This window comes from Apium graveolens, chromosome 1, assembly GCF_009905375.1.
Source record: "Apium graveolens cultivar Ventura chromosome 1, ASM990537v1, whole genome shotgun sequence".
NCBI classification, from domain to species: Eukaryota; Viridiplantae; Streptophyta; class Magnoliopsida; order Apiales; family Apiaceae; genus Apium; species Apium graveolens.
Genome location: NC_133647.1, coordinates 134187962 through 134210093, shown reverse-complemented (window position 1 = coordinate 134210093; position 22132 = coordinate 134187962). Strand labels below are relative to the sequence as shown.

At 36.5% G+C, this 22132-nt stretch overlaps 1 protein-coding gene across 1 annotated transcript; it reads right to left on the bottom strand.

Moving 5' to 3' along the window:
* Nucleotides 1-4427: 4427 nt before the first annotated feature.
* Nucleotides 4428-4933, bottom strand: LOC141706776 (GDSL esterase/lipase At5g03980-like). Its single transcript, XM_074509607.1, has 2 exons — nt 4817-4933; nt 4428-4715 (listed from the first exon to the last, which is right to left on the bottom strand). The coding sequence occupies exons 1-2, from the start codon at nt 4931-4933 to the stop codon at nt 4428-4430; spliced, it is 405 nt and encodes a 134-aa protein (XP_074365708.1).
* Between the last annotated feature and the right edge of the window lie 17199 nt (nt 4934-22132).

Below are 22132 nucleotides of genomic sequence, written 5' to 3'. Positions count from 1 at the left end.
CCAACACTCATGCAGAGCTACACAAGATTCAGGAGAACTTTATCAAACAGGAACAAGTTTGGAAAATTGATAAGAAAAAGTTCTTCCAACCTACCATTGACAGGGTTGCTTATATTGAGAAAACTCAAGAGAAGCAACAAGCTCAGATTGATCAAATTCTGACAAATCAAGCTTCTCAGCAATCGCAACTTACTGAAATCCAGACCTCAGTGGAACTACTTATCTCTCTTTTATTACCTGCTGATGCCAAAAAGGGGGAGAAGGTAATTAAGTCCAAATGCAAAACCAACAAGTCACTGCAAGGAAAGGATGATGGAAAAGATGACCAAGGAAACTCTGGAATGGGTAGTGGTCATAGTCAAGGTAGAAGGTTTACATCAAGACAAGCTAGTCACAGAACAAGTTCTGATACTGGGAAAAGAATAAGTTCTGCTGCTGGTAAAAGGATAAGTTCTGATGAACTTCTAGATCTTGATGAGGAAATGTCAAGACAGTTATTTCTTCAAGAAAATCCAGGGATGGTCTTGGAAAGTTTAAAGGAAGAAGAAGCCAGACTTAAATCAGAGAAAGTCACATCTAAATCTGAAGCTTCTGGTAAAAAGTTACTTCCAAAACCTAAAGGCATTGTGATCAAAGAAAGGATACATACTGAAGAAACTTGGCTAGATCACAACCACAGATAGATCCAAGATCCAAGGGTAAAGAAAAGGTTGGTGAACCTATCAAGCCTTATGTACCTCCTGAGGAAGAAGAAATTACTGATGGAAAAGATGATCTTGCTCTGACTTCAAGAAAAGTTCTTAAAACAACCTCTGACATGGCTCAAGTTGTTCAGAGTCAAGAAATTGTAAGTTCTGATATTCAGAAGAAGCAAGTAACCTCTGACAGTGCTCAAGTTAACTTGATATCAGAAAATAAATCTAAAACACTCCTACCAGGATTCACTAAAGCAAAACAGACTCAATCTTTGAAGACTACTCCAAGTGGTTTTGAAGCAAGAGTAGTTACTGGAAAGGAAGCTAGAGATAAAACTGGATTGGGAAGTGCTGATGAAAGAAGAGTACACAACACTACCGATGATCCAACTTTCTTGAGTGAACCAGGTATTGGAGCAACTCCTGAGAGATTGAATCAATTAGAATCTGTACAGATGGTTTACCATACCTACTTGAAAGAATACATCATGTTGTATTTCATGACAGATGGTAGGGTTTATCATATAAGACAAAATGCCATTCCTTTGAAGTATTTTGAAGAATTGGAGCATGTACTTTTCTTACTTCAAGTGGATGACAGAATAACAGAGACTGCTGCAAACTACTTAAAGGAACAGATTCAGAGACAGAAAAGGCTTTATTCTGTTAAGTCTGACAGCAGATATGTTCCAAAGTACAGAGATCACAATGGGGATATTGTTGATATGAAGCCTAATACTGCACAGATCAGAACATATCTTGGTATTAAGGGGCTTGAATTCAATCTAGAGTCTAACAAAGCTTATGTCATAAGACTAGATCGGGAGTTGAGAAAAGCAAAGATTAATGATCTCAGAGCTGCAATATTTCAAACTGGTGAAGATACTGCAGAGCTTAAAGATGTCAAACGGAGAATGATTGATGAACTCAGATATGCTGAGAAATGTTTGTTGAAGAATTATCTCAGAACAACTCCTGACATCAGAGAGATCAGAAAATGATGAAGCCAAGTCGAAGATCTACAACTGCTTAAATTCTGATATTTATACAGATTGAAGTTGTTATCAGAAGTTGAATTGGTAAAAACTTTAAGGACTGTAAGTTGTAGTTATCTTGTCTATTTCTCATGCATTTGTACTTAATGTTTTTGACATCATCAAATATCTGTTAAACTTGTATATTTTGCTAATTTACAAGTTGGGGGAGATTGTTAGATATATTTGATAATGTCATGGCTAATATGTTTTATGTTTAGATTTCAGATCTTATTTGAACAGGACAAATCAGTACTTAACTGATCAGTACTTATACTGGACGACAGAACTTAAGGGATATCAGTACTTATGTTATCAGGAGATAAGCATCAGGAGATAGATATCGGAACTTAAGTGCTGAAGGACGATCAGATAAGGACAGTAGCTGATTAAAGTTAAGAAGATCAAGATAAACATAAGAAGAGATATGCATGAAGAAGGAATTCCATAAAGAATGGAATACTTGGAATAGAAGATATCTGATTGATATATTTTAGGAAGCAGAATTATATTCCATATCAATTAGCGATTATCTTGTAACTGTGTAGTATATAAACACAGACATAGGGTTTACACTATAAGTGTTATCATTATCGAGAATATTATTTACTATAACCCTAGCAGCTCTCGTGATATTTTATTCATCACTGAGAGATAACAGTTCCAGATTGTAACAGAGTTTATTGTTTCAATAAAGTTTGTTTTCTGTTACATAAGTTCTTGAAGTTTGATTTGATTGTAATAAACACTGTATTCACCCCCTCTACAGTGAAAGTGTGACCTAACAGGATAAGAAACAAAGCTTCAACGGATGTCTCTAAAGCTTCAACGGATAATATCCATCAACGGATAAGTGCTTCAACGGATAAAGACTTCAACTGCTAATGCATCAACGGATAAAGCTTCAACGGATAAAGTCTCAACGGATAAGGCATCAACGGATGAAAGCTTCAACGGATGCTTAGTTCAATAGCAGTCGATAGTGACAATTCATAAGCTGACAGAGGCACATGGGTTGACAGAGACAAACTGGAATGTGGCAGCCTCTAGGAGGAATCAAGAAAATGCAGCATTTCCATTCTGGTGCAAACAAGGGAGTATTCAAAGATTAACAGCTAAACCTAAATTGCATTGGATAGAGAAATGAAGAAGAAACATGTGAAGAGCCTTTTAATTGTATTATACAGTTTTGTCTTCACTTGTAAACTTGGTGATATATAAACCAAGTAGCAGCTAGTAATTAGATGTGAATTTTCAAGAGCTGTTTAGAAAAATCCAGAGAGAAAATCATCTAGTTTGTACTAGGAAGCAGCTGTGATTTAATTCTTTGAATCACAGATTTTCTGAAATAACACATCTCTGGTGGAACAACAAATCCACCAGAAAAGTTTTTAAGTTCTTTGTGTTCTTTACATTTGTGTTTGAATATATATCTGTCTGTATCAGCTTCTAGCCATTCACACACATTTGCTCACTAAAACACTTAGCCTTAGAAACTACTCAAAATTTTAAAAAGTTTTGAGATTTACATTCAACCCCCCTTCTAAAAAACTATCAAGTTGCTAACCGATCTCCACGGGGATTTGTTTTGGCCACTAGAAGCAAAATATATATCATTTTGTTACATCTTGAAAAAAATTAATTGAAAATTATTGGAATCCTAATTAGCAATGACATGTCATTCACATGAATTATAAAAAAAAATTATGCTTCTTGACTATTAATTCTTCTAACAAATCTATCATCGGTTCATTAAATTTTAGATCTATTTCATTTAGAAATTCTTTATAGTGATATATAAAGTGATTATAGTATCTAAAATGAGTCCCCATCAAGATTGGATAACCATTTACTAATTTTTGACAAGAACAATAAATACTTTGATATAAAACTCTTTACAAAATTGTTTGGTCTTATCACACACACTTATGACAAGATGCTTAGCAACCTTTTTTAATGCTAATTGCGCAAAATGAACCTTAACGTGTTTATTTGTTTAATTTTAATTTTCTGCCAAACCAGACAAAAGAAGGATAGCACAGGTAAAAGAAGGATAGTCCAAATCTCGGCATCTGGACCAGTGTTACAGAGGCCAAGTGGAGAGATTGCTCGAATCTAATGGCAGATATGATTTGCAGAAGAAGAAATACATGAGCTCAGCTTAAACACACGGCAAACCAATAACCGTCTGAGAAATACCAGCTATTCCCCTGATGTTCTTAACTTATTATATGAAAACAGGTGTCGACAAGAGACAATGGTAACTGAAATAAATAAAACAAAACATATGCTAATAGTTGGAGCTGTAGTTTGTCCTCATTTATCCATTCTAATTTTCATTCTTTATTCCATTCCGGTGAAGTGAACCCAACTAAATAATCCTCAACTCCAACAGAACAATTAAGCTTTGGTATCAAATCCGCTATTACCCGAGCGGCTAAAATTCTGTGAGCTTTCTGAGTGAAATGCATTCCGTCCCAGCTGATATATTGTTCAGGATTTGAACATACGATACCGTTTGTGTTTCCACAACCATCAAAGGACGGAGCCGCAGTTCAGGAAGGACCAGTGTCTCCACAACAAACTTCTGATACAGACATGTGAATTACAATATTGTTTTTGAGATGTGAATGATTAGTTTTATGAACGTAATTAGTCTTGTGGACAACAAGTACACAGAAGTACACAGACTTCATCTCTAATAACAATTACCTAGCTGCGGAGCATTATGAAGAACCCATTTGAAGGCTTTGTAGTAATCGGCATACACAATTGTAGTGTTGGGATTTTCCTTTTGCAAGGTGATTATAGTTTGCTGTAGATACTCGTTGTGAAATGCTATAAAATCATTGAACTCTATCAGACAGTGATGTTCGTCATAGGCAGACTCGTTATTACTTTTGAAGAGCATCAGGTACACTGGGAAACAGCCCAATGGAAAAACTCCCGGAACAATTACTCTTTCGGCCCCTAAATCAACAACTCTCTGAAATATGCAAAAACTGTTAAGCATGATAGGACTTGAGGAAAAATAATATTTAAACTGAAATGTAGACTAACAACAACACTTAACACCATAAGACTTACTTTTACAGCATTCTTGATGGCATCAATAACTTCAGGCACCATAAGTTGCGCCTCTTCAATAGTTTTGCCTTCGAAGAATGCATAATTGTAGTCATTTCTTCCAATTTCCCCAACCATAAAAAGAGATTTATTCAAACTTCTGTTGGATATATATATTTAATCTAAAACATATTCTATGAAATATGGAAGTTGTTCGCTGAATGATTTGATATTCTGTTAGTAGAGTGATTGTAGGAGAGTTGATTCAGTAATAAAGTAATGGAGTGATTATACGAGTCTGGTAGAATTAGTGTGCGAGATTTTAGCATTCTCTGGTGACTTACTTTCTATATATGTATTTGTATCTAAGAAAAACCGATAACAGTGTCTTGCATACAGCTTTTACATCTTTGCACTACTGTTATTATCATTTGCTAAACTTGTATTCTTCACGTGGTATCAGAGCCTTGCACCTGGTGGAATCTGAATTTGCTTTACAATGGAGACGACAACCAAACAAAGGGAGAGTTCTTTTGGACTTAGTTATCCAATGTTGACAAAGACCAACTATGCAGCATGGGCGTAAAAATGAGGGTTTTTATGCAAGCTCATGGTGTGTGGGAGGCCATAAAACCTAAGGAGACTAAAGATGGGAAAAGTAATATTGAAGACAAGGTCGACAAACGAGCTCTCGCAATCATCTATCAAAGAATATCGGAGGAACTACTAATGTCAATTGCTGAGAAGGGTACGGCAAAGGAGGCTTGGGATGCCATTAAAACTGTGAGTTTGGGAGCAGATAAGGTCAAAAGGGCAAGAGCACAAACGCTCAAGGGGGAGTTCGAATCCTTGCAGATTAAAGAAGCAGAACAATTGGATGATTTCTATGTAAAATTGAACAGCTTGGTAACTAACATTAGAGCGTTGGGAGAAAAGATGGAAGAAGCGTATGTGGTGAAGAAAATGCTCAGGGCAGTTCCCTCCAAGTTCTTACAAATCGCATCTGCCATTGAGCAGTTTGGGAATCTGGAGGAGATGTCAATAGAAGAGGTCATGGGTTCGCTCAAAGCACATGAAGAAAGGCTTCGCGGACAATCTGAGACAAGTCCAGGACAGCTACTATTGACAGAAGAGGATTGGAGAAAGAGGGAAAGGAACGATGGACAATTGCTGATGACTCGAGAAGAGTGGTTAAAGAAAACCAATAGAGAGGGAGCAAGAGGTGGCACTGATTTTAAAGGACGAGATGGGAATCGGGGAAGCAGAGATAGAAGCAAACTTAGATGCTTCAATTGTCAAAACTACGGGCACTTCGCGTATGAATGTCGTAAGCCTCGGAGGGATGTAAGGGACGTGCAAAGAGAAAGCAACCTGTCTAAAATTGAAGAAGAAGAGCCTGCACTCTTACTTGTAGAGTGTGGAAGTAGTAAGTCAGAAATGATTATGTTGAATGAAGAGAAAGTGGTTCCAGAACTGAAGGCAACAGATGAATGGCGAGAGTCACAAGTCTGGTACCTCGATAATGGTGCCAGTAATCATATGACCGGGCAAAAAGGAAAATATGACAGGGGTGGTGAAGTTTGGAGATGGCTCTACTGTTGACATAAAGGGAAAGGGGACGGTTGCATTTAAGTGTAAGAATAGAGAAGAGAAGCTACTACGAGATGTGTATTTCATACCAAAGCTGTGAAACAACATCATAAGTCTAGGACAGATGTCTGAAGATGGCAACAAGGTAGTTCTGGATGGGGAAAATTTGTGGATCTATGACGGAAGAGGGAGACTCCTGATGCGTGTGAAAAGATCAGTCAACAGGTTATATAAAATATGTTTGGAAGAAATCACATCCATGTGCATGATAGCAAAGACTGAAGAGAACACTTGGCTATGGCATACAAGACTCGGGCATGTGAATTTTTAGGCCTTAACTCAAATATCAAAAGAAAGAATGGCGTATGGTATACCAGTTTTTGTGCAACCAAAGAAGACATGTGAGGGGTGTTTTATGTCAAAGCAAGTGAGAAAGGCATTTTCAAATCAAACCACTTAACACGCCAAGAAACCATTGGAATTAATACACGGAGATATATGTGGACCGATATCTCCACCAAACCCTGCCGGAAACAAGTATTTTTTCTTATTGGTTGATGATTATACTCGTAAAATGTGGGTATACATGCTAAAGGAGAAAAGTGAGGTCTTTGATGCGTTTAAAAATTTCAGAAGTCTAGTTAAGAAAGAAATCAACAAACAAATAAAGATGTTTAGAACAGATAGAGGAGGAGAGTTTTGTTCGAGTGAATTCACAAATTATTGTGAGAAAGCTGGCATAGCTAGACAGTTCACCGCTCCATACACCCCACAAAAAAATGGGGTGGTCGAGCGACGGAATAGAACGGTTGCAGCAATGACCAGAAGTCTGTTGAAAGGAACAAAATTGCCTGCCTTTATATGGGGTGAAGCAGTTCGTCAATCTATCTATCTTCTCAACAGACTACCTACGAGAGCTCTTTCAAATATGACGCCTTATGAAGCCTGGAAAGGTAAAAAACCTAATCTTGAACATGTATGTTTATTTGGGTGCCTTGCATATATGAAGATACCTCAGGTCCATGTCAAGAAGCTGGACGATAGGAGTAAAGTTGTGATATATTTGGGAAAGGAGCCGGGCACAAAAGCCAGTCGTTTGTATGATCCAATCACTGGGCGATTGCACGTTAGCAGATATGTGATATATCAAGAAAATGAGGTCTAGCCATGGGAGAAGAAATACAAGAATGATGAGGAGGTGAGATTTCCAAACTCGTACATTACGATAAATACAGATTCATTAGAGAATGAAAATCCAGAAAATGGGAGTGAGGCAGGTACACCTATGCACACACCGGTGCATACACCTGTGCACACGCCTATGTCCGGTAGTGTGCATACGCCTGTGTCTAGTCAGCTTGGCTCATCAGCTAACTCTACTATAGAAGATGAAAGCGTGAGTTCAATAGCATCAGATGTAAGCAGCGAACCGAGAAAGCTTAGATTGTTGAGTGATATCTATGATGAAACAGAAGAGATAAAGATTGATGAGGAGATGCTTATGCTGTCAGCTGAGGAACCTTCATCTTATGGTCAAGCTGTAAAAGAAAAGGAGTGGAGAAGTGCCATAAAAATAGAATTAAGCTCGATTGAGAAAAATAATACGTGGGTGTTAACTGATCTACCACAAGGACATAAAGTTATAGGCTTGAAGTGGGTCTTTAAAGTGAAGAAGGATATGAATGGAAATGTGACAAAGTACAAAGCACGACTGGTGGCCAAGGGGTATGTTCAGCAACAGGGGATTGACTATGAGGAAGTCTTTGCTCCCGTCACAAGAATGGAAATAGTGCGTTTAATCTTGGCATTATCAGCAAAATATGGGTGGGAAGTACATCATATGGACGTAAAATCAGCCTTTCTGAATGGGGATATTCAAGAGGAAGTGTACGTGTTGCAACCTGAGGGATTTGAAAAGAAAAATCAAGAGCATAAAGTATATCGTTTGTTGAAGGCTTTGTATGGGCTCAAACAAGCCCCACGGGCTTGGTATACGCGATTGAGGCAATGTTTGGAGAGTTTGGGCTTCGAAAAGTGTCCATATGAACATGCTGTCTATACTAAATGAGAAGGCCACGAATTCTTGATAATTGGGGTGTATGTTGATGATCTTTTGATCACGGGGTCGAGTGCGGAAAATGTACAGAAGTTCAAGGATCAAATGATGAAAGAATTTGATATGAGTGACTTAGGAAAGCTCTCATATTATCTTGGTATCGAGGTAAATCAGAAGCGTGGAAATATAGAACTGAGACAGACGGGATATGCAAAAGGACTGTTAAAGAAGGCTGGCATGTTGGGTTGTAATCCAACACGATATCCAATGGAACCCAAGGCACAGCTGAGTAAGGATGATACTGGAAAAGCGGTTGATTCAACAGCATATAAGAGTTTAGTGGGAGGGCTGAGGTATCTAGTACATACTAGACCCGATCTATCGTATGCAGTAGGCATGGTAAGTCGTTACATGGAGAGGCCAATGGTGCAACATCTGAATGCAGTTAAACGGATTCTACGTTATGTGAGTGGTACACTAGAGTATGGCCTGTTATATACCGAGAATTCTGGGAATCATCTATTATCTGGCTACTCGGACAGTGGTCTTGGAGGTAATGTGGATGATCGGAAAAGCACGAGCAGTATGGCATTCTATTTGAGTGAAAGTCTGGTCACCTGGGTATCCAAAAACAACGATGTGTTGCTTTTTCTTCCTGTGAAGCAAAGTTTATGGCTGCAACAGCTGCAGCCTGTCAAGGTATTTGGCTCAAAAATTTACTGGGTAAAATCATGTATGTGAATATTGGGCCAGTTGTACTCTATATTGATAATCGGTCAGCCATATACTTAGCGAAAAATCCGGTGTTCCACGGAAGGAGTAAACACATAGACCTGCGCTTTCATTTTATCAGAGATTGTGTAGAGAAGGGAAAAATTGTCATTAAATATATTGGGACTAGCGAACAAAGGGCAGACATTCTAACCAAGGCATTGTCTACTGCTAGATTTGAAAAAATGAGGGAATTATTGGGTGTTAAGAAGCTGAACAAATATGTTTCAGATTAAGGGGGAGTAATGTTGGATATATATATTGTTAGTGTAGGTGCCCTAGAGGCAATACATTATTCTTTTATAATCTTTATGTCAGTTGATCATTCAATAAATGTATTTATTATGACCTTAATTACTGCGATATTTTGTTAGCATAATAAATGTCCTTAGAATCATGATACAAATTGTATAGTTTAAGTACATGACTTGAACTTGAGATTATATAATATATCATATTCTTAAAGGTCCCTAGTCGAGTATTATTATATAGGACAATAATAATACATAGATAGACTAGTATATTGTTTGACAAGATAACCACATCTCATTGGTTATAAGTATGGGGATACTAAAGTCAATACATAGGTACATGTGAGAGTACATGGTACTGGACAGACTCACAGTGAGATTCTTCATGTTTAATAAAGTCATAAGAAAGACTCACAGTGATAATGGTGTAACGATCCTTTGACTTGAAATCATTATATTTCTATACGAGGATTAATATACTTTGACTACATTAAAAGTTACTTTTGATCGGGTGATGATAAAAGTGGACATCGGGTATATCATGAGTCGTATGAGAAATATGAATGATAGATAAAGGATTTAACCCTCCTATAATTAGGAGAGATATTATTGTCCTCTTGATTGAGTGAGATTATAAAAGCATGGCCATGCTCAAATAATGATTTGTCTCGATAATCTACTCATGGATCAAGTAAACCCGGATTAAATGTTGAAGAGGATGACTAAATACATGCCTCGAGTTTCTTCTATAATATATATGGTTAAAGGGATTATATTACACGAAAAATATTAATCACGAAAGGTTTTATCTAATCGCGATTTAATTATTATTTAATTGGGTAACAATGATGTATTACTAGATAACGCTCATTATTTATAATTTTATTAGAGAATAAAATTATTGTCAATTAAATAATAGCCTATAGGGTCGCACAAATAGAGCACTTAATGGAATAGTTAATTTAAATTATAGATTTAAATTAATTGATGATTATTTGAATTTTATGATAATTAAGTAAGACTTAATTGAGATAATATAAATTCGAATTAAAAGGAATGTTTTTGCCCATAATAATTAAGTATGACTTAGTTATTAATTAAATAATAGAAATTTGTTTTTATTATTTAATCCAATACCTACTAGGGTTGGGCTTTGCTATTATGGGCCTTTTTAATCAGCCATTATAAATAGATAATGATAGGTTAAAGAGGCTTGTACGTTTTTAAGAAAAAAACCCTAGCAGCAAAGAGAGGCAGAGGCAATTCAGATCGTCAAGAAGGATGCTAGTACATCCATTCCGTAGTCAAGTTCGTGAGACGTTCTTGAAGGTGCTCGTGTGGATACCATAGAGGTGTTTCTCCGAGAGGTAGACACAAAGCGTGATAGCTAGGATCTCCGTTGAGTTCGTGAAAGTTAAGCTCTTGAAAGGTATGATTCGTTATCTCCATAATCTGCCCATAATTATACATGGATCCTGTTTTGGGTTTCGAAATTTATGTTTTATTTACGTTTATCCGCTGCGTTTTATGCCTTCGGAACCCAACAATGGCATCAGAGCTACGTGTATAAGGGGCTGATTTGGTTACGTGTTTACTGTATTTTTACAAGTATGCATGTGTGATGAGTCTGCCATGATAACAGTTATGTTATATGAGTCTACCATGATAACAGTTATGTTATATGAATGATATGATAAATCTGTTAATGATCTATATGATGATACTAGTATGTTTAAGATCTTCCATAACTCATATGTATGCGATCTCTTAAAATATGTATACTGATACATGTTTTTGGTAACTGGGATATGGATCGTGTGTATACTGATACATGCTTCTGGAATTGTATTCTGATACATGTTTTGCTTGTATTCTGATACTTGATTTTGCAAAAATTTCCGCCATCGGGGGGCTCGCTGCCCCCCCGAACCCCCCCAGCGACCTCACCGCGGAGGTCGATCCGCGTGCTTAGGGTTTTGTTTTTAATTTGTGCTTATGACATATGCTTTACTAATTAATTATTCTTGATTGGATCATGATAAGTGATAAATAGTATGTCATCTTTATATGATATATCATGTTCTTTAATGGTTACTTGAGCATGGTGCATAGTTATGGCCTTAAGACCTTAGTTGTAATGGTTTATTCTTTTGGTTTGTAATAAATACGACTTGCATGTCGTTTTCTATTTGTAGTTGTTTTATCTCGAATTTCAGTCGAATTCTTTTGTAAGTTCATTAGTATAATTCTTAATGTAACATCCAAGAAGGACAAGGGAAATAGGAGGCATCCTATGGAGGCCAAGGAGACAATGGAAGCAATAGAGAAGACATATGTAATAGTTATTTTTACACCATAGATTGACCTTGATCTTTTCATTAGCCTGAAAAGATCACATAGGATTGGGCCATAACTATTGCACGTTTACTTTACGCACTTTTCATATGATGTATAAATAGTATGTGTAGAGTAGAAAATGCATGTTTTAATTAGATTAATGATGCATGTATGTATTAGATACATCACCCATGCCATGCCTTTAAACAAGATAAAATCTGTAACGACTCAAGATTTAAAATTAACAAACGATCATGAGATTCTCGTGTTTATGAAACACGGAATAAAATACGAATTTTCTTTATTTCTGACATGGGGCGATTTTGTCAACAACGGGTTCATAGAACTTGTAAGGCTGTGGGTTTTAAGCGAGACCGATGTGACTCCTCCACTACCTGGAAATCAAACCATTGACGAGTATTGATTTGAAGTATTTTATTCAAGGAAAAATTGGGAATCTCTTTATGATGGGATCATGATCGTTCTAAATTAAAAATCCCTAAGTAAAAATATTAAGTTTTAATCAGATGCTTTCCAATGAATGAACACTCATTAAATCCTAGATCGATAAGGGGAAGGGCTGTCAGTGGCAGGGGACTCCTATCTATCATGGTGAAATGCGACGAATATAAACGGTTATATTCGGACGTTGTATCATTGGGTCTAACTTAACTGAGTCATCATAATAAGGTGAATATAAATGGTTATATTCAACTATTATGAACTTAGAAGCATAGAGTTTGGTTAAAAATCTATTAGATAGATAAGATCAATTATTGTTCACCAAATTATCCAAGAATTATATATGATATAATTGACAACTGTTGTCTACCTAAATAATCATGTTTTAAGGATACCAGTGGTTGACTTAGAACATGACGAAATATGGATCTTGGCTCACTAGAAAGATTTATGGGATATACTTTCCGAATTAATAGTTAGGGCTATTAATTTGATAAAAAATAGTGGGAGATATATTATGAATATATCATAATCATATGAACATAAAATTTTAACTCAGACAATCTAATGTTTATTTTGCGCTTTTATTATTGTAGATACTGAGTAATGGCAAACAACACAAACACACTGTCTGTACGTTCAGTCCTTGAGAAGGACAAGCTGACAGGAGGAAACAACTTCCTAGACTGGCAAAGGAATTTGAGGATTGTCCTAAGGCAGGAGCGCAAGCTTCATGTCATTGATATTCCTCCTCCAGGCCCCCTTCCTGAGGGTGCTACTGCTGATGAACGAGCAGCACGCACAAGGGATGAGAATGATGCAAATGATGTTGCATGTCTTATGTTGGCAACTATGAGTGCTGAGCTTCAAAGACAACATGTGCATATGGATGCATATACTATCAATGAGCACTTGCAAAGCATGTTTGCAAGCCAAACTCGTCAAGAAAGGTTCAACACGAGTAAGTCACTTTTCAATTACAAACAAGGGGCGAGTGAACCAGTTGGCCCACATGTTCTGAAGATGATTGGTTACATTGAGTACCTTGAAACTTTGGGTTTCCCGATTGGTCCGGAAACTGGTATTGACCTAATCATGAATTCTTTGAACAACAAATTTACTAAGTTTGTTGTGAACTACAATATGAATGAATTTGACAAAACACCTACTGAATTGTTGCATATGTTGAGAACATATGAGACCAACATGAAGACAGCTGAACCTGCTCCCATACTGATGGTGGGAAATAAAGGTAAGGCCAAAGGGAAGGGCAAATGGAAGGGTAAGAAGAAGATTGGATCTGATTCTACACCCAAGCCAAAGTCAGGTCCCAAACAGGCTTTAAAGCCTAAAGGTGGTGTGGCCAAGGGTGAATGTCACTACTGTAAGAAAGATGGTCACTGAAAGAGAAACTGTCCAATTTACTTGGAGGATCTGAAGAAAAAGAAAGCAGTTCAGATTTCTGGATCAGGTATTTATGTTATAGAAGTCAATTTGTCTATTTCTACATCTTGGGTATTTGATACTGGATGTGCTTCTCACATTTGTATAAATGTGCAGGGCCTGCAGAGAAGTAGAACTTTGGCTAAGGGAGAAGTGGACCTAAGAGTAGGCAATGAAGCAAAAGTTGCTGCTTTAGCTGTAGGGACTTATTATTTATCTATTCCATATGGGCTTGTTTTAGAACTAGAAGACTGTTTTTACGTGCCTGCGATTTGCGGAAACATTATTTCTGTTTCTTGTTTGGACAAGAAAGGTTTTTCGTTTACAATAAAGAACAACAGTTGCTCTTTTGCTTTGAATGATTTAACCTATGGTGTTGCGCGTTTATTTAATGGTTTATATATTCTTGATTTAGATAACCCTGTCTGTAATATAGAAAACAAACGACTTAAAATGAATGACTCAAATCAAACATACCTCTGGCATTGTCGTCTAGGCCACATAAATGAGAAACGCATATCCAAATTACATAAGGATGGATACTTGGATAAGTTTGATTTTGAATCATACCAAGAATGCGAATCTTGTTTGCTTGGTAAGATGACTAAAGCCCTTTTCACTGGTAAGGGTCAAAGGGCCACTAAACGTCTGGAGCTAATACATAGTGATGTATGTGGCCCAATGCGTGTAATGGCTAGAGGAGGCTACTACTACTTCATAACATTTACTGATGATTTCAGTAGATATGGATATGTATATCTTATGAAGAACAAATTCGATTCTTTTGAAAAATTTAAAGAATACAAGGTTGAAGTAGAGAAACAAATTGGCGGAGATGCAAGTATTAAGATCTTACGATCCGATCGTGGGGGTGAATACTTAAGCACCGAATTTAGAGAGTATTTGAAAGAGTGTGGTATTGTATCACAACTCACTCCGCCAGGAACACCTCAATGGAATGGAGTTTCAGAGAGGAGAAATCGCACCTTGTTGGACATGGTGCGATCGATGATGAGTCATGCAGATCTTCCAATTAGTTTCTGGGGTTACGCTCTAGAAACAGCGGCTTTCACACTTAACCGTGTTCCTACTAAGAAAGTTCAAAAGACTCCATATGAGATATGGAAGGAGAAATGGTCAGGCATGAACTTTATGAAAGTTTGGGGATGTAAGGCGTTTGTGAAACGTCAAGAATCTGACAAGCTTGGACCTAAATCCGAAGAGTGCATTTTTGTAGGATACCCTAATGAAACAAAGGCGTATTATTTTTATACTCCTTCTGAGCAGAAAGTGTTTATTGCTCGAGATGCTGTCTTCATGGAAAGAGATTTTGTTTCCAAAAGAAACAGTGGGAGAACTATAGATCTCGATGAAGATCGAGAACCGCAAAATAGCATTGAACCTGAAGTGGAACAAGAGCAGAATAATGATAATGCTCAACAAACACAGGTTGTTCGTAGATCTGGTAGATTTCGCCATGAGCCCGAGAGATATGGATTTCTCATGACTCAGTGTGGTGATTTGATGCTCATAGATGAAGATGAGCCTCTCACATACCAAGATGCTATGAACAGTCCAGACTCAAAGAGATGGCTTGAAGCCATGAAATCCGAGATAGATTCCATGTACGAAAACCAAGTATGGACTTTGGTTGATCCACCTGAAGGGGTAAAACCCATAGGGTGCAAATGGGTTTTTAAGAAGAAAAAGGGCATGGATGGAAATGTTCAGACCTATAAAGCTAGGCTGGTTACAAAAGGTTTCAAACAAATTCATGGTATTGACTATGATGAAACTTTCTCACCAGTGGCTATGGTCAAGTCTATAAGGATTTTACTTGCCATTGCAGCATTCCATGATTATGAAATTTGGCAAATGGATGTCAAAACAGCCTTCCTTAATGGAAACCTTGAAGAGAACACAGCCTGAGGGTTTTGTCGATCCAAGGAATGCTGGCAAGGTATGTAAATTGCGTCGATCCATTTATGGATTGAAGCAATCCTCTAGGAGATGGAATATCCATTTTGATGAAATAGTCACAGAGTATGGCTTTGTTCAAAACGAAGATGAACCGTGTGTTTACAAGAAGGTTAGTGGGAGCTATGTGGCATTCATAGTACTATATGTTGATGATATACTACTAATGGGGAATGACATACCTTCTCTAAAGGCTGTTAAGACTTGGTTAGGGAGCAATTTCTCCATTAAAGACTTAGGAGAGGCATCCTACATTCTAGGAATGAGGATCTATAGAGAAAGATCTGGAAGGATGATCGGTCTAAGTCAGAGCACATACATTGATAAGGTTTTGCATCGTTTTGGAATGCAAAATGCAAAAAGGGGATATGTCCCCGTGTCTCAAAGGATAACGATCTCTAAGGACCAGTGTCCGAAATCATTGGGTGAGAAGGACCACATGAATAAAGTTCCATATGATTCATCAATTGGATCTATCATGTATGCAATGGTATGTACTCGCCCAGATGTCTCGTATGCTTTGAGCATGACGAGCAGATACCAGGCTAATCCGGGTGAAGGTCATTGGACGGCAGTTAAGAATATTCTTAAGTACCTGAAAAGAACTAAAGATTCATTCTTGGTGTATGGAGGAGAAGAGAAACTCGTTGTAAAAGGTTACACCGATCCAAGTTTCCAAACAGACAGAGATGATACTGTATCACATTCTGGTTTTGTGTTTTGTCTAAACGGAGGTGCTGTAAGCTGGAAGAGTTCAAAGCAAGAAACAGTAGCTGATTCTACAATGGAGGATGAGTACATTGCAGCTTGTGAAGCATCTAAGGAGGCCGTTTGGATTCGAAAGTTCATTTCTGATTTGGGAGTGGTTCCATCAATCGCAGATCCCATTGATCTATACTGCGATAATAATGGAGCCATTGCACAGGCTAAAGAACCTAGATCACACTCCCGGGCTAAACATATACTCAGGAGATTTCACCTTATTCGAGAGATTAATGAAAGGGGTGATATACACATATGTAAAGTGCACACAAATGATAACATTGCAGACCCACTGACCAAAGGCTTGTCGCAGCAGAAGCACGATGGTCACACTAGTTTCATGGATATTAGATATATGGGTGATTGGCTCTAGTGCAAGTGGGAGATTGTTAGTGTAGGTGCCCTAGAGGCAATACATTATTCTTTTATAATCTTTATGTCAGTTGATCATTCAATAAATGTATTTATTATGACCTTAATTACTGCGATATTTTGTTAGCATAATAAATGTCCTTAGAATCATGATACAAATTGTATAGTTTAAGTACATGACTTGAACTTGAGATTATATAATATATCATATTCTTAAAGGTCCCTAGTCGAGTATTATTATATAGGACAATAATAATACATAGATAGACTAGTATGTTGTTTGACAAGATAACCACATCTCATTGGTTATAAGTATGGGGATACTAAAGTCAATACATAGGTACATGTGAGAGTACATGGTACTGGACAGACCCACAGTGAGATTCTTCATGTTTAATAAAGTCATAAGAAAGACTCACAGTGATAATGGTGTAACGATCCTTTGACTTGAAATCATTATATTTCTATACGAGGATTAATATACTTTGACTACATTAAAGGTTACTTTTGATCGGGTGATGATAAAAGTGGACATCGGGTATATCATGAGTCGTATGAGAAATATGAATGATAGATAAAGGATTTAACCCTCCTATAATTAGGAGAGATATTATTGGCCTCTTGATTGAGTGAGATTATAAAAGCATGGCCATGCTCAAATAATGATTTGTCTCGATAATCTACTCATGGATCAAGTAAACCCGGATTAAATGTTGAAGAGGATGACTAAATACATGCCTCGAGTTTCTTCTATAATATGTATGGTTAAAGGGATTATATTACACGAAAAATATTAATCACGAAAGGTTTTATCTAATCATGATTTAATTATTGTTTAATTGGGTAACAATGATGTATTACTAGATACCGCTCATTGTTTATAATTTTATTAGAGAATAAAATTATTGTCAATTAAATAATAGCCTATATGGTCGCACAAATAGAGCACTTAATGGAATAGTTAATTTAAATTATAGATTTAAATTAATTGATGATTATTTGAATTTTATTATAATTAAGTAAGACTTAATTGAGATAATATAAATTCGAATTAAAAGGAATGTTTTTGCCCATAATAATTAAGTATGACTTAGTTATTAATTAAATAATAGAAATTCGTTTTTATTATTTAATCCAATACCTACTAGGGTTGGGCTTTGCTATTATGGGCCTTTTTAATCAGCCATTATAAATAGATAATGATAGGTTAAAGAGGCTTGTACGTTTTTAAGAAAAAAACCCTAGCAGCAAAGAGAGGCAGAGGCAATTCAGATCGTCAAGAAGGAGGCTAGTACATCCATTCTGTAGTCAAGTTCGTGAGACGTTCTTGAAGGTGCTCGTGTGGATACCATAGAGGTGTTTCTCCGAGAGGTAGACACAAAGTGTGATAGCTAGGATCTCCGTTGAGTTCGTGAAAGTTAAGCTCTTGAAAGGCATGATTCGTTATCTCCATAATCTGCCCATAATTATACATGGATCTTGTTTTGGGTTTCGAAATTTTTGTTTTATTTATGTTTATCCGCTGCGTTTTATGCCTTCGGAACCCAACATATATTTAATCAAAAGCATATTCTATGAAATATGGAAGTTGTTCGCTGAATGATTTGATATTCTGTTAGTAGAGTGATTGTAGGAGAGTTGATTCAGTAATAAAGTAATGGAGTGATTATAGGAGTCTGGTAGAATTAGTGTGCGAGATTTTAGCATTCTCTGGTGACTTGCATTCTTTATATGTATTTGTATCTCAGACTTGGTTCAATAAGAAAAACCAGCAACAGTTTCTTGCATACAGCTTTTACATCTTTGCACTACTCTTATTATCATTTGCTAAACCTGTATTCTTCAACTTCCATGACTACAGTCTGAGAAATATACGCACCAATTTAAGTCAAATTATGAGCAAATCCAAATATACAAAAGTAATTAGATTAGTTTATGAGTACATACGTCTGTCTTCTGTGTTGCATTGTGAAGTGAAGTAACTGGACATCCACTCAAGTTGAATGCCAAGAGAATTATTTGTATTTTGTGTTCTAGGACCAAACATTGTAATATTTTCCACTGCCAAAGCGTCTGGTGACAAAGCTGTAGCACCAGCAAATGCAAAGTTCACCCCATGGCCAAAGGTTGCATTATCCTTCAAGTAAGGATTCAGCAAAGGTATACCAGCTGTTAATGTTGTTTATTAATTAAAGAAAAATTTAAAAGATTACATATATATTAGTGACATCTAAAACAAAGGGAATAGTGCTCAACTATCCATGAGTATCAACTCTCAGTGGTTTGCATGTCAGTAAGAAGTGTGTACCTAGGGGTGTACACGGATCGGGTTGGGCGGGTTGGGAGAATTTAGCAACCCAACCCAATTAGTTCGGGTTTTCAAAATTTCAACCCAACCCAAACCGTATAAATTTATAACCCAAACCAATTTGTATACTTCGGTTTGGATCGGTTTGATCGATTTATTAAATATACAAAATTAATATAAAAAAATTATAATAAAATATAAGGTTTCAAATTTTAAAACACTTGAAAATAGTTCAAAAAAAATATTACAATCCTCCATATTGAATAGTCTTAAGCATCTAATTTTCGACATCAAAAGTACTAATAATATTGCTTACGCTTTAAATATTGGAATGAATCATTAATGCAAAAAATATAACATTAATCAAACATCTATTGTTGTTACAAAATGAACTATGAACACAGAGGTTATAAGTTACATTTAGAGTTAGAGATATATGGATCTATGTAAATGGCCTAAACATAATTTTGGATTAACTTATTAGTATGTACATATATATTTTAATCGGGTTGGGTTGGATTGGTTTAAAATTATCGAAAACCATATCCAACTCAATTAAATCGGGTTGACATTTTTTCAACCCAACTATATATCGGGTTGAAAAAAATCGGTTTGGTTCGGCCGAAATAGGGTCGGTTCGGTTTGGATTGGTCGGGTTGGCCAAACCGTGTACACCCCTATGTGTACCAGTCTGTGCAATGCAACATAATGAATTATTTTTACCTATATAGTCGATCATCAGAAGTCCATCTGAATAACGGCCAGTTGGTCCCAGAAAGGTGCTCTGACCAAAGGGAAGCCTAGAGGGTGGAATCAATGGCTCCTTCACTATACGGTTTTCAGTGTCAGAAAAAGAAGCTCCAAGCTGAAAAATCACAGAAATATTACAGCGTCTCAATAAACGAATATCGGGTAGTTGCAAATCGAAAGATATTGCGTGTGGAGCATAGAAACATAGGTAAAAAATAATCCATAGCTCAAAATGCAGTTTGGAAGAAGACATAATCATAATTGCAGAAATTATTTTGTAAAAACATATGTTGGCCATCCTTGGCTACTTATACTACCCAACTTCACAAGTGTATCATGGTTATATTATATAGACACTCCTCCCTCGTAATTGCATGTGTTAAATTTTAATTTTAAAATTTGAAAACAAAATAAACCTAAATAACCATGTATAGAGAGCGTATCCCATTATTATAACACATGTTCTGGATTGAGCACGCAGCTGAGATGCGCACAGTGCGGGAAAATAATATAATTAACAGAAATATAAAAATACATGTGCAGCACGCTGGGTGTATTCTAGCGCAGAAAAAAACTTAAGGGAAGGTGTATGCCGCCGCATTACCGATGTAACATGGTTTGGTTTGATATTTGGTTTAATAATTGTGATATGATGAAATAAAAAGTAAAAAGTATGTCCTCTTAAAAATCGACCTATCTTATGATTTTTGTATACAAAATATTAGTAGTCATATTCTCATATTTAGTAAAAAAATTTGGTAATTATCATACCTTTTGTTCACAGTAGCGTAATAATGTTTGGAAAATTAATTTATAATTTAATCTATATGTAATGCATGCAATCTAGTTATTATATTCAGTTTTCCTCGTGTGATTATTCCATGTTAAAATGGTGATTTATTCGAAATGATACCACTTATTTATTACGAAAATAATTGTGCATATTTGGTTCATCATAGATGGGAAAATAAAAGATAAACCAGAGGGAGTTTGTGTAGTAAATAGAGAATGGTCGTATTTATAACTTATACTATTGTTATAATTTAATTTTTGTCGACCTCATTTTCTTCTAGATGAATAGACTTCGGCTTGCAAAGAGAAAAATACGAGGGATGATCCCCCGATTCACCTCTGATTTGAGAATAAGTTAATAGGTTTTTGTTATGGATAATTTGGAATACGAGATAGTGCTGTCAACTGTGTGTGTTTGGATTTTACCTGTACATTAATGTTATGTCCTCGGAGTCTTCGGTCAGTTGCGTCTAAGAGGGAAAGTAGACGTTGTGAACGACGGACCACGTCTTCGTCCTAATTGGGCATGGTTCGGCCCATAACATTCATCGTCAAATAATGGAGGTCGTGAGCTTGACAGTCCTTCCCCACAACCAACGGGATTAATATACGCCATTTAGGATCACTTTTTGTTGTGCCTGTAAATCTGCAAATCACTTAACAAACACGTTAAAAAGCACTGCTCTGATACCAATTGATAGGTCCCATAAAAGGGCTATATTAAGCTAGAAGGGGGGTTGAATAACTTAATTACCAATTTAAAAATTATAATGACGTTTTAAAATAGTTTATCCCTTTTTAAATTTTACCGAGTGGTTATGCAGTTTATATGTGCGGAAAATAAAGTACAAGGAAAGAAAATACCACACGACGATTTTATCCTGGTTCGCGATGGCGTAACCTCTAATAGATTCGCTCACCCCTACTCCAGTCCCCGAGCTCCTCTCCTGGACTCGAGATTTTCCCTTACAATAAACTCGCTCCATTAGTAGGCGGAGAAGGCTTTACAGCCTTACAAATATTTGTCTTGGTGCGTAACACAAGGGTCACCACCTCAAAATAAATGTAACACCTACACAACTTATCATAGACAATAACACCCCGCTATTTCTTCAAAGTTGATGTAGAACCCTTGTATGGACTTGGCTTCCTTAGCTTTTGTCGGTTTTGGATCTTAGTGATCCGGTCTTGGGTCTTTTTTCTTCTTCACGGTGCAAATACTACTAACTCCTCGTTAGTACGTATAGGACTTGGGCCTTAGAACGAGAATCACCTCACGTCACTTCACTTCACTACAAAACTAATAAGACAATCTACAAAACAACAAGTATAGAGAAAAGATGGGTTGAACTAGTATGTTACGGTACTAACCCTCAAGATAATATAATATTCATATAAGAATATTAAATATCAACTATGTATACTTGACTTGAGATATAGAATAATATGTCAAGTATACTTTCGAT

What these genes read in the sequence shown, in the direction of transcription:
- LOC141706776 (XM_074509607.1), bottom strand. Translation starts at nt 4,933, where the DNA reads ATGGTTGGGGAAATTGGAAGAAATGACTACAATTATGCATTCTTCGAA. An exon ending in CCATCAAGAATGCTGTAAAA is followed by an intron (nt 4,716 to 4,816) that starts GTAAGTCTTATG and finishes TGCATATTTCAG; the next exon opens with AGAGTTGTTGATTTAGGGGC.